The sequence below is a fragment of the Gymnogyps californianus genome, chromosome 3 (genome assembly GCF_018139145.2).
Source record: "Gymnogyps californianus isolate 813 chromosome 3, ASM1813914v2, whole genome shotgun sequence".
In the NCBI taxonomy this organism is placed as follows: Eukaryota; Metazoa; Chordata; class Aves; order Accipitriformes; family Cathartidae; genus Gymnogyps; species Gymnogyps californianus.
Genome location: NC_059473.1, coordinates 126,341,268 through 126,355,096, shown reverse-complemented (window position 1 = coordinate 126,355,096; position 13,829 = coordinate 126,341,268). Strand labels below are relative to the sequence as shown.

At 49.3% G+C, this 13,829-nt stretch overlaps 1 protein-coding gene across 1 annotated transcript in view; it reads right to left on the bottom strand.

Moving 5' to 3' along the window:
* Positions 1-3,932: 3,932 nt before the first annotated feature.
* Positions 3,933-13,829, bottom strand: part of ELP3 (elongator acetyltransferase complex subunit 3) — a 91,442-nt gene continuing 81,545 nt past the window's right edge. Inside the window, exon 15 of the mRNA XM_050893733.1 lies at positions 3,933-4,459. Coding sequence (XP_050749690.1) covers positions 4,383-4,459 — 77 coding nt within the window. The 3' untranslated portion in view covers positions 3,933-4,382. The remainder of the gene's footprint in view (positions 4,460-13,829) is intronic.

Below are 13,829 nucleotides of genomic sequence, written 5' to 3'. Positions count from 1 at the left end.
GTTGCCTAAGCCCTTGTCTGCTTAATCGATCTCATTCCGTCACGAAGGGAGAAGAAGGAGGAGCTGCAGCTTGTCAACACAAATCACCTTGGTTTTTGGGGGGGTTTTGTGGGGTTTTTTTGTTTGTTTTCCATCCAGGAGGCTTCACCACACTCTGCCACTGCGTGAGTCCCCTGTAGAACATGCCAGGCTTGGCCACTGAAGGCAACGCTGCCTGCATTTAGCTGACCTTGAACTGCAGGGCGATTCACGGCTGCGCAAGACAGACACACTTCATGGGCCGCAGCAAAGCGCAACTGCTCCCGGGTTTCAAAGCCGCTCTCCCTTTCGCAATTAATTACACGACAGCTCTGTAAGAATGATGTACCTCTACTCAAGTGGATGCTGTTTTCATGGAGGAAAAAACTCCAAACCCTAACATAATAACCCAGACTTTCAGAGTATTGCAAAAAACAGGTCATAGCCAACTGGAGAAGTCCTTGGCGTGGCCGAGTGGCTACCAGGACCCTGCGAACGAGCAGCCTGGCCAGGAAAAAGCCAACACACCTCAGCCAAGCTAAACCGTAGCTGACAATTTCTCTTGTAATAAAGTTTTTGGTGCTCAGCAACGCTTCCTCCTCCCTGCACGCCCCGGGCAAGGCCCTCTGCTCACCTCCAGCCAGTGGCATGAACTTTTAAGTGGGAGAAGGAAAAAAACCCCAAAACCCACAAAAAAACCCAAGATTTGTTTGATTTATTTCCCGGCAGGGACTGCAGAAGAGGTTAGCCAAGACGACTGCCAGCACCAGGACTGCACTTCGCCTAAACGCGAGACATTCGTCGCAAGCCAGCATTAATGACCCGGGGCGCGGGCACCGGCCTGGCAAAGAAGGCAACCGCGTCCGTCGTGTACAATCCTCTTCGCAAAGCGCCGCTGTCTGTACGTCCGCGCTGTCACAGCGACATCCCCCGCGGGCAGGGCTACCGGTAGGAAACTTGCTGTGCGTCTCCAGCCGCACCAGGATCCCTCTGGGCTCCCCAGTTTGTTATTTGGATTACCCGGTCCCACGCTGTCACCCCGTATTAATGAAGTCTAGCTCAAGAGGTGGCCGCAAAGCTTCAAGCATCGCCACGGAAAGGATCCGCACAGCCCCTTTGCTCCCCACAGGGGCTCATGTTGCCTTTGTGCCTCCCCTTTTTTTTGCAGCTAAAGATGCCTGAAATCTTACCAGCCTTCGTGGCTTTGTTACTGTTCGTGCCCCGGTGTACTTCAAACGCAAGAAAGCCTGAAACCCTTCACAACAGCTTTAGAGGGAAGCGTGGTTTTGCTTTTCCCTCCCGGCAGCCACACCACCAGCAGCAGAGCGCACTGCAGGAACCGATCTTGCCTGAACTTATGTCTGGGCAACCGCAGCCCCCTCGAGCCACGCTAAAACCCATGGAAAATTCACACACACCTGCTAACGCCTCCCTTCCCCAGCTCTCCATAGGCCACTGACACATACCACTGTATTTTTAAACTTGGGCAGACACACAAAGGGTAAAGAAGCTGCAGCTCAGGCTGCCATCCCAGGACCTTTCCTCAAACCATCGCATCTCCCGGGCCATCCCGGCTGCCCCAGCGAGGCTTGCTCGTGCCCGGGCAGGGGAGCCGGCCGCAGAGCCGCAGCCCGAGACCCTCTGACCCCATCCCAAACCCCAGCGGCGCGGCAGAGCGGCAGCAGACAGGACATACGCCAGGAACAGGCGTTGGAGGAACTCCCTGTCTCCGGCGGAAGCAATGGCTCGGAGAGGAGTACAAACCAGCTATTCATTTGGCTGCATTTATATCGAATGGACAAATCAATACATCACACTTCAAAACAAATCCGAGCCTGTGCAGACAAGCCCGGAGAGTTTCGCAGAAGCTGAGCCAGTGCAGCACGAAATCGCCCCAGAAAGAACACACAAATGGGAAGCTAAAAATAAGATTCCCCCCCCCAAATTGCTTTATTTCTTGATAAAGCTGCTAGTAAACTCAAAACGCACTGGTGTTAAAACAACCAAAATAAACGTATCTGGTATTTCCTGGATTTGCCGGAGGGCCACGCTTTCAGACGCACAGCGGCAGTGAGCTTTTCTGGCCAGTACCTGAAAAAAACTGGGCTGTCAGAGCTGAAAGCGTCAGAGTGATTCATAATTATGTCAGTGGTACCAGAACAACAAATTTTACGGAAAATTTCAAGGATTCTGCACAGAAATTGCATCCCCTCTCAATGCATCCCTTTCCACCTCCTCTGCTTTTACGGTGTCAGAAGCTTAACATGCCTCATTTACCAGTGTCTTGGAGGATGAAAAAAACCAGTTCAACAAATCAAGAAGCAACAGCCTCCATCTCCCTTCTTTAAATCAAACCCTCTGTACAGGGCAGGAGGCTCAAACGCACTCAGGGTTTAGGCACCAACAAGCTGCTCTGTGGTTTTCACTCCCCAGCCCCTAAAGCACAGGACACTGGCGTTTACCTTCAATAATCAACATTTTATTGCCAGGTATTTCGGTTCTCTCCGGCAAGGATGCGTTTTTTCCACGCTGCCCGGGCAGCCGCTGCCTTCGCCGCTCGTGCGTCAGCAGACGTCAGTGCGGTTCTGGCCGGTGACCCCGCGAGAGCTTTCCTCCCGGAGCCGCTCCTCCTCCGAGTTAATCACGTGTGTCCGAACGCTCGTCATTGGCGAAGTTTCCAGAAGGCTCCTGACAGAGTCATTTATTAGAGCAACACCCGAAATGTCAACTTCTCTACAAGCCGCTACTCTGGATTTCAACTCTATTTTTGATTGAAATACTATAAAAAAGAAGCGGAGGAGGTCAGAGCTCCGGCCGCTCCCTTCTGATTTTGTTAAGTCAAGCGGGCAGCACCAGGCACGCGGCTTTTGAAAACCCTGAATCGCTGATGTCAAAGGACGCCCACCTGCCCTGTGTGTCCTGGGCCTTCCCCACCCCACCAAAGGGCTGGGGAGAGGTGAGGAAGGTGGAAGCTCTTCACCCAGGGTCACAGCTCGCTCTCACAGCCCATCTCACTCTGTTCGCGAAAAGAAGCTTTAATTCTATCATTCCTGATGCCTGGAAAAGGCAACCATCACATCCATCTCCAAGGAGAACCAGGAGGAGGATGTGAGGAGCTCCAGGGCAGCCAGCCTCACCTCTGCGCTGGAGAGATAGGGACCAAACCCTCCCCAAAGCCCTTTCCTGCTGTGGGACGGAGAGGAGAAGAGGGAGTTGGGAACAGCCGGAGGGATCCCCCACGGGCAGATCGTGCCTGAGCAACCCGACTGCCTGCTGCGGTGAGATGACGGCAACGCGGATAAGGGAGGGACGTGGAGGTTGTATACCGTGCCACTGCTGCCACACGGCATCCTCGTGCCCAAATCGATGGGTTACGGGCTGGAGAAGTGGCAGAAATACAGACTAACAAACGGAAGCGGGGGCCACCAAGACGGTTACGGCGCTGGAGTACGCGATGTGCAAGGAGAAGCTCGGAGACCAGAAGCAGACTTTTCCCAGAGGTGCACGGCAACAGGCCAAGAGGCAACACCGTGAACTCCAGTCGGGTATTAGGAAAAACTTGTTCAACATATGGGTGGTCAAATATTGGAACAGGGACCTGGACGCTGTGGACTTTCCATCCACATCCATTGAATATCTCCACCTTTGGAGATATTCAAGCATCGCCATCCTGATCTAATTGGACCTGCTTCGAGTAGGGTTGGACTAGAGACCTCAGAGGTCCCTTCTAACGTCAGTTACTCCATGGTTGTGTGTCACTGTGGAGATTCAGTTTAAGTTTTAATCTCAATTCCTAGCGCCAGCAAGGTAATGGCTTCCAATCCTCATGGTCTCCTACCGTAAAAGGACCAAACGGCATCGCTTGGGGTGGACAGAAAGCAGCCAAGCCCAGCACAAATAAACACACACACAGAGAAAGAATTAATTCATGTTGCAGAATAACCCACACAATTTCAATGCTGAAACATGAAAAGCCCGCTGACAGCATCATAGAAATAACAGATGTTTTTCCCACTAGGCTGTTCGATAGGGTCCCCAAATCCAGAGCTTTCAGTTCACGTACGCTTCAGTCCTCTATTGCAATGCGTCAGAGCCTGTCCCGGAGACAGGGCAGGCTTACGCAGGTAACGAGACATGTGAAACGTCCCCGACCTCTCCGGGGGCAACGGGCAGATCTCAGAACTGCTCTCCCCAGAGGAGATGCCCTATCTGCTGCCGTGGGCTCCGGCATAAGCAAGTCCTTCGCAGTTGGCAGGCTTTGGTTTTTAGCTTACGTCTGTCACCTTGAGCTTTCTTTCCAGGATGAGTCTTGTGTCCTCTCCTGTCCTCCCAGCAGCTGGTTGGGGCGAGGACCTCCCGGGGCATCAGTCCAGCCTTTTCACCATGTAAGGCCCTTCCAGCTCGTAGCCGATCTTCCTGTAGTAGTTCCTTGTGCCAACACCTGTGAAAAGAATGACAAGAAGGTTTAATTCAGTGTGATGACAAACGAGTTGGAGAAGCCAGGACCGGGCAGGAAAGTCACTTCCATGGAGGGATGGTGCCGAAAGGAGCTCGGCCTCCCCGAACAGTCGGCGCTGGGCCTCCCCGGCTGCCAGGCTGGAGCGGGGGTGTTTACTCGTTAGCATCTGGACTGATTACAGTGTTTTTAAGGGGGGAAATGCAGGAACGTAGCTGTTCTATCTGCCCTGAATCATGGACCTCATCCTTTGTCTTGAGAAAGGCTGTGAGCTGCAAGGGAGAGAGGAATCAACACGGAAATAACGGTGAAACGTGAGTCAAGAGTTCAGAGTACCCCAGGTATAACAAAACCCAAAGACAGGCTCTTGAGAGGAGGCGGCCCAGCTGCAGGCATCATTACCAGGAACTGAAGGGCTCTAAAACCCAACAAACTCTGTCCAATCGCTCCTAGAAATGAGCTCAGCTCCTCTTCAGATAGACAAGTGGGCTCTGCAGCCGCAATCCAATTTCCTCGTTGAAAAGGATGGCTCCGAACGCCTCAGTTCTCAAACAGCCTCTTCCCTCTCCTTTCTCTCTTAATGAGACCCCGCAGCGTCTGCGCCCAGGGTGAGCCCAGCCCCGCCGACCGCGGCTGCCTTTCACGCAGCATCCTGCGGCAGGACAGGTCCAGCACAGCAGCCTTCCCCCTCACCTTATCTAATTACTCACAGAGGCAGACATTAGTCATCAGGGGAGGGAGGAGGAATTCAGCATCACAGCATCATCATTGTCGGCGCAGCTGGTGGGTAGGGACAGAAGGACAGATAGGACACGGCTCTCCATCAAGAAAAGCAGCCCCTTTCCTCTAGTCTCAGCCCTCCAGCCAGTTCCTGGAAACCTCGGGGCTTGCAAATGGCTCTCCAGGAATCTCCTATGCAGGGAGTGACCCGGTGCAGCTGGTAACCCCTTCCTGCCCACACATCGCTGCGGTAATTTTACCCGTTGCTGCTTTGACAGATTTGTTTAAAATAGCGGTAATGTATTTCCTGAATGCACATTTACAATAGTTACCAAACGGCTTAAGCACCCCAGCTCCAGACAAACTCCCAGCCAACATCCTAGAGAAGCATTACATTAATTTAAGGTATGGAAAAGACACCTGAAACCCAGACCTGAGATGTCCTCGTGCCCCCTATTCCAGCTGGAGCTGGGAAGAGCTGCAAAAACCACAAAGAACCCCAAATTGGGGAACACCTGAGTGAATTTACTTCTAAGCAGCAGCAAAGCCCCTGTGACATGGCAGCAGAGCACTGTCCTCAACTAAAAACATCCGGAAGGGACCCAAATTCACTCAGCTTCAGCGTGAACCTGAAGCCAAGGAAGCACCCAAGTCCACTGCACACACATCCACTCTCCTCTTCCTGATCTCTGCGCGGGAGGGTCAGGATCTCTGACCTGGAGTAAACTATCACCTTTATCAGTATCTTGCCTAAAAAACATCCTCTGGGTTCATTAGCAGAGATGCCGGGGTATGACGTACAGATTTTGGCAGTAAAACAGCAGAGCCACCCCACCCGTGGCCCAGACCAACTTGGTTAAAAGGATTAGCGAAATCTAAAGCTGAAGAACAACCCTCTTGAAGCTAAAGGCCAACTGAGTAATTCAGCTGATGGTTTTAAAAACACCTTGATCAGAGTTATTTAACACTTCCCCTTTTTTTTTTTCCTAAAGCCCTTGGGAAACGTGTGGATTTTAAAGAAGGCAGTTTAGGTTGCGTCAGAGCATCCTGTGCTGCCTCCATTAATCTCGGAGCTATTAAGTGGCACTAGTTAAGCACCAACTCTTCCTCGTTTGAGGGCAATGGGTTCAAGCCATTAACAAGAATGATGATGCAGTTGGCCGGCCCTGTGCCCCAGGGGTCTCACGCTGTGCCGCTTCGCGAAGCATCTCAGTCGTCATCTCGGCCCCGCTCGTAGCAGTAACTTCTTGCACAAAATTACTGTCCTTCAACAGGCAAGTCTTCCGTGAAGAGGAGGCAGGAGATGCCTCAAGCTGAGGGCTGCACATGAAGATACGGTGTGGTTTCCCTGCCGCCCAGCTCTAACTCGGGATGTCTCGCTAGCTCCAGCACTGCAGGAATGTTTTCAAGGCAAGTGGCTTTTGAGGGGAAAATCTCTCACCAAGGCATCCCAAGAAGCAGCCTTTGGGTTTGTGTCCAGAAGCGTGGAGGCCAAGTGCCCGGAATTATGGCCCCTGGACCACGAGCCCGTAACGTCGTGTTGCAGCGCAGCGGCACGGTGGCAGGCTGCCCAGGCACAGGGGCAATATCTACATCTGGGAGCGGGGGAAAGTGTGGAGGTACAAGCCAACGGGACAAGGACTTCTTGCAGTCTCATCTGGCGTAAACAGGAGTGGATCAGCAGATGGAAGCACTTGGTGCTCAAGCCCACACCTCTACGCTATATGTGACTGGGGGGGGTGTGACTTCAGACTAGATTGTTGGTACCCTGGACTGCATGTCCCCACCACACACTTGGTTTGAAGTTGGCCAAAAAGCCGTTCATTCAGACCCCTCTGCCCCCTTCAGAGGGTGGACTGTGTTTGACCTGCATCTGGAGCGAAGCTTGCGGTTTAGATTCCCCCGAAACGAACCGTGCTGAAATGCATGAAAACCTCCCCGTGAGCCAAACTGGGGCACAAGTGAGGATGAGGATGGGATTCACTTCGGCTGCTCTGGCTGAACCTAAAGGCTAACAAACCCAGCCTACAATATTCACTAGGATGCCATTAATGTGAAGGTATCTCCTTGTAAGTCAAAGTATATCAGGGAAATCACAACCAGCACAGAGGACGGGTGTTTTGAGATCAGCACGGCACAACTGGAAGAGAAACAGGGTGTTGAAGCATGGAATTAAAAGCAGGCTGACAGCCAGAAACCATCCACAGCCTTCCTCATCCACGAGAGAAGTGCAACGCTGTAGGCACTGCTAAATGGAACAAAAGATCTGTGGGACACTAATAACTGCCTGTAAGTCATGCAGAAGGAATCCATCTTCACAGACCTCTCCATTGTGAAATTATCACAACTTTGTACGAAGGCAAAGTCCAAAAAACCAAAGCCACAGGATTATGCTGCTGGCTTCTGATCATAAGGACAGTATCAACATGCAGTCCTAAGAAAATCAGAGCTACAGCTATTAGAACAACATGCCATTTCATCTGCTCACAAGTCATTCTAGGGCTAAGTGCTGGAGAAGCACCTCGTAATGCCCAGCACGCACTCAATACTTGTCCCTCAAGCATACCTGAAAGGAAGGTCTCGATGGCACAAGTTACCTTTCCAAATCTTTGCTACTCTAATTTAGAGCAAACATACCACAGAGCTGGCGGGACCTGTTCAGGCAGCGCTCTTCCCACTGCTCCAGGTCACACCCGTGCTTTCCAGTCAAAAGAAACATCATCCAACAAATATCACAAAAGAAATATCACGCAGGAGTGGAAGAGTGAGGCCAAAAGCTGGTGCAAGAAGCTTTTTGACTTTCCAAGCCAGAACTGGCTGCGTTTCTCATTCTGGGTCTTTAAAACAGGGTTTTAAATTTTAAACATTCTGTATCAAACTGCGCAGGAGAGCTTAGTTGGAACTCAGCAGAGCAGATTTCAACCAACCCCTTCCAGATTCACCGCCAGTGATTTGGTTGAAGGGCAGGGGCTCCGATCATGCCTGCCTGGACGGAAACCCGTGGCCAGGGGCCAGCAGAGGCTTTTCGGAAGCATCCCTCACTGCAATCTTCAAATGACACATCCTCTGGCAATAGCTGCTGGTTAATTTAATCGCCTTTTGTTCTCTTCTTTTGGCAGCATCTGAATAATGGTGAAGCCTACTGATAAAACCCCAAACCTGGCTTTTCACCGTAACATTTAAACCTCAAAATTAATTAAATAAATTTAAAAAGTCTGCCTGTAGCAGGGAACAGAGAAAAGTGACCACGACATCAGGGTTAAACACTCTTCTGGCCCAGAAGGATGAGCAGTCGGCACGGGACTGCTACCCAGAGAATGGCAGAAATCAGACTTCATTGCCTATGTGCAGCAACCCCTGCCCGTGACCTTTTCTGTGCGGAGCCCATAAATACACCCTTCTGACTCAGCTCTGCCACACAGAAATACTGCGATGCAGCATCCGAGGCTGAGTATCCTCAAAGATTCCTTCACCACGGCTCACTAGTCACAGAACTAAGTGAAAATGAGATTGTTTTCAGGATCATTAAAGAGCTACTAATAGTTCATAAAATTTCCATAGCGGAGACTTACTGAGGCACACGAGAGACTTATCTCTACGCAGGCCTCCGCACCTTTTGGCAACGACTGAAATCTTTTCCGAAGATGCACAGTCAAGGCATATCGTGTCTCGCAGCTTCCTTCCCCCTCAAAATATTTCTCAGAAGCAGTTAGCGGGGCCCTGTGTGCAAGGCAGCGAACCTGAGTCAGCTGAACTTTCCGAATTGCCTCAATCCATTAACGTGCCAGCTGCAATTCTGGCGATAGCGAAGCCTCTTCCAGGTTTTTTTGGGAGCAACTACCCGGCTCGGCGCTTTGTCTGAGGAAGGGAGAGCCCCGGGCTCACTGCGCGGACACCCGGATCGTCTGTAGGATGTCTGGCAAGTAGGATTGTCCTTCAAGGGTGCTGAGAAAAGGATTCGTGGTTAGTGCAGGCAACAGGATACGAAAGGGCGATGCTACGTTCACCAAAGCGCTACGGATTTCACCCAGAATGAGCGGTGAGTCTCAAGCCAGCTGCGGGGATTTGGGATGGCCGCGGCTGCTTCTCTCGGTATCGGGAAGGACGTTCCCCCCGTGACTGCCAGTGTTGCTGCTGGCACAGCGATGAGCACGAGGGGAACGCTCTGCCACGGCTCGAATAGAATTTTTGTGGTTTTGAAAAGGCACAGAGAAGGAAGCAACAAATGCTTCTGCATTCTTCTATTCTACAGTACTGTTCTACAGTACTTCCGTGGACATCGGTAAAACGCAGCAATGGCATGGAGCCGGGCCGGAGCCTTGGAAGCCGCGGCTGCCACGGGACATACCATAAACATCTACATTTTCAATAAAGCTAGAAAAGCGAAGAAAAAAACCCAAGAGCTCTGAGAGAATCTCCTTGGCCTCCAAGCGTGTCTCCTATGATCAGACCAAGGCTGCCAAAGCGTTAGGAGGATTCAAAGGCCGTCATTCAGAGATCACAAAGCTCACATTTTAGAGTCTCTCAAGACTTGGGGTCGGGTGACTTGGAGCCTGACATCAGTGGTGAGCGACCAAACACAACCCTCTTTGACCTTGGGTCTTGGTGGAGACTCAGGCTACTAAAAGAGAAGTTTTAGGTTTTTCTTTATACTCCTTGCTTTGATCGGCCACCAAGTCCAAGAAGACACTTCACTAGCTGTCAGACAAATGCCTTGTTGTGAAATCCACTGCTATCCAAAACCTAGACTCCGTGCAGGACTTCAAAGCAAAGCCGACACTTACTGGCACTTGGCAGCCACTCGGGCAAGCGTCCAGAGCTTGCTTCGGAGCGAGCCCCTGCTCTTCAAGTTGGCAGGACCCATTTATACGAGGAAGGGTCAAAACTAGGGTTTCAAATCCCTAAGAGTGGTAGGAAAACAAGATGAGAGAACGTTTTCTCATCTGTTGTGTACTGGACGCTGACCGAAAAACCACACACCACATTTCCGAACTGATGCATGAGTTAAGAATGCACAGCAGATCCATCCACGACCTCCGATGAGTTTGCTTTGGCATTTACACTTTTCACAAGGCTGGATTTTATCTTCAGGGAAAACACGAGGCTGTTTCATGTGAATCACTACCAACCAACCGCAGAGAATGGTAACAATGGGGAAAAGGCAAGGATTTGAGATAACCAGAACGCCGTATCAGCACCGAGGAAACAGAAAAAAGCCAACACTCTTAACACCACTGAGAAAACCTGGGCACGTCAGAGCAATCAGAAAAAAGTTATTAATTTAAGAAACCAAGGAACAATCCCTAAATCTATCCCTGCAGCAAAGATTTTTTTTTTTTTTTTTTTTAAGATTAGATATTGGCAACTCATTTCCTCAAAGTTCCTAAAGATACTGGGAGATAAAAATCCTCTGAAAATTAGAAGCAGGGGCTTTTGGAAATGTTACCCAGTATCTTACAAATATGATGCTCTCAATTTTCAAATTCGCATAGAGAGAAAACACAGACATGTTCACTCTTCTTTTAAAACAACAGATTCTGTTGAGAATTACTGAGAACTACTAAAACTCTGGCAGTCATGAGAAAACATAATCCTGGCAATGTGAACGGAAAACAGGAATACGATTTTTTTTTTTTTTAAGATAATTGAAAATATTTTTATTTCAATAAATTTGCTTTAAAAACAGAGCACTGGAAACTCTTTCTGATTTTTTTTTTTTGCACCGATAAGCACATCGCAGTGCTGGGGTCTGAGGCATTCTCCCCGCAGCGCGACTCTCCCCGTGTGTTTCAACAGTCTCTGGAGGGACTAAATCCAGGGATGGGAGAGTTCAGTACTTCATGACCTCCTCCTGCTGCAGCAACCGCAAAGAGCTAATTAGCGTTGCAGTTAGAGTTGTGATTTAGCCATATCTTTATGTACTTACATGATTGTTAATACCACTGCGTGTGAAGCATTTCATAATCCTTTCTCTAGTAAGGGCTAAATGATTAGTAGAATCAAACCTGCTAACAGCAACTGTGCCTAGCCTGTATTTAGTCTGTGTGTTGCTGTTTGTTGGACCTGAAAGAGAAATCCTCTGGTTTTTTCCGTCAAATGCAAGTTGTGCTTTCTTCCTGCCCGCACTGCTTCCCAGAGATTTTAAATTACTATTTTCACAACACCTCTGTCTAGCAGGGAGGTACTGTCATCGCCACGTCCCAGAAGAAGAGCCAAGATCCCAGGCAGCTGGGTAATCTGACTGAAATCACAAAGCAAGTCTGCGATAAAAAAAAAAAAGAGTTTTGAAGCCTGGGTCTCCCTTCATCAGCTCAACAACTCACTTCGCTACTGCAAAACACTGATGGCCTTTCAGATTCGAGATTGGATTATTTTTGAAGCTGTGACCCACAAGCAGAAAGCCCTGAATATCCCTAGCACCCCCTCCCAGCCTCCCACGCAAATCCAATCCCTGATCCATTTAAATCCACTGTGGATTGGATGCAAACGCAAAGAGATGCAGTCCCTTTCTGATAGAGCCGATCCTTCCTCCAACTCGTGGTCATCTCTTGAGCTTGATAAATAAAAATGAAGGAAGAAACCACACTACGTAAACAGCACAGGAGACCTTTACTCTCCCCTTTGCAACCTACCTCTTTATACACCACAGATTTAATTTAATTTAACCCAATTTAAATCTAGAATGGCTTGGCATGGTCTAGGACCTGACCAATATGAAAAAATCTTTTTCTTCCTCTTTTGCATCTCCCACATGAAAGGCAGCATCCCCTCATTTACCTGCAGTCCTTTCAAACAGAGATCTCTCAACTAGCAAACGAGGTCCCCATACGCACTCCCGGTTCAGCCTCCCTCCCTCCGTCCCCGGCTGCAGAGGGAGCCTCGGCAATTCCTTTAGAGGAACCACCTCAACTTTAAAGGTTAACACGAGCTGCAACGAATCCTTCTGTAACAGAACAGCGATCCTGACTCGCCGGCAATCTCAAGGGATGTTTGGGGACGCCAGCTTCGGAGGCCAGTTCTCCTAATTTGCCGGTGTAGGTTTGCCAAACATCAAAAGCACCAAATACAATTTAACGGGGCAAGTTTCTGGAGTGACAGCCCAGGGTGGGAGCCTGGCGTGCCCGAGTGCTTTGCAGGGTACAGACACACCAGCCCCGCTCTGGAAAGATATTTTGGTTGTAAGGATTATAGTGCCTTGATAGAATAATTTAGCGAACTGCTTCTGAAGTTTTATTGAAACAAAGCAGACATACCACATTTCCTCCTACCCTGTCGCACTGCAGAATTTGTGTGTTGGTGAAGGTGCAGAGCTAACAATGAGATTACATCTCATTGATCTCTTTATTATAGAAGCAATATTTCATTAATGACTACACAGGCCTGCCCAAACCCAGCTGCACTGAAGGCATCCACTGTCAGGAGAGAGAAAGCCACCATGCCAACACCGCCTTTAACTGCAACAGATGAAGCCAGAGCTGACAGATCTTCTGACTCTAAACCAAGCAAAATTAAATATTTAAGAGCTAATACCGTAACTTCTCTTACACTTTAATAAAGTGCTGCCACTGGGCATTGAGAGAGACAGGGGCAGTGAAATGTGTCTGCTACTCAACTCCAAATTTGTCAAGTTAAGTGTTTGTGAGATTTTAGATCTACAGGCTACGTAATTTCTTGAGGCTTCTTCCAGCGATGGTTGCTGAACTATCCAACCCAGCTGGTAAGGTATTACTGAGAGATTGGGGATTTAGGATGACTCACCAAGCATGTGAGGCGTTCACGATCAATTTTCCTTCCTATGGGCTACGAGATTTTAAACGCCAATGAAGAAACATTGAGAGTGAGCAATCAGTCTCAGCAATCTTAAGAGTGAGCCTACCAGTCATCAAATCAGCAGTGTCCCCGTGCATTTACTTCATCAGAGAATGACTGAATCCCAGAATGGTTTGGGTTGGAAGGGACCTCCAAAGGCCATCTAGTCCAACCCCCCTGCCATGAGCAGGGACATCTTCAACTCGATCAGGTTGCTCAGAGCCCCGTCCAACCTGACCTGGAATGTTTCCAGGGATGGGGCATCTCCCACCTCTCTGGGCAGCCTGTGCCAGTGCCTCACCACCCTCATCGTAAAAACATAGCACACGACTTCAGGAATTTGTTTCAGTACCTGTCCAGTGCAGGAAGGTAGGGGTCAGAAACCAGCCTTTTCTTCTGAACTTCCCCTCTTACTCATCAGAACAAGAAAGAGATTGTTAGTGTTATAAATATGACATCTCTCTACTGAAGAATGACTTTAAAAGTTCCTGTAGATCTACAGTTCAATAGTGCAGATTGCTACATCAGATGTTAATGACTTCTGGTGAGTAAATGTAGTGTGAGAAAAGAGCAGAAAGACCTCAAATGCCTAGCAGGAATCCCTGCGATGTGTTCCTGTAAGCAACAGGCACACTCAGCAGTTTAGGTGGCTCCACCTGAAGGTTATTACCGCACGTACTTTTAATAAAAAGCATCAAAACACTCAAAAAACCAATGCTACTCATAAAAAAAGAAGTGAGAATGACCAGGCAGGGAAAAATCCTTTATGATCTCTTCTCGTTTTTACATGTGTTTGCTTTACTGTCCCTCTTGCAACTTGCTGATA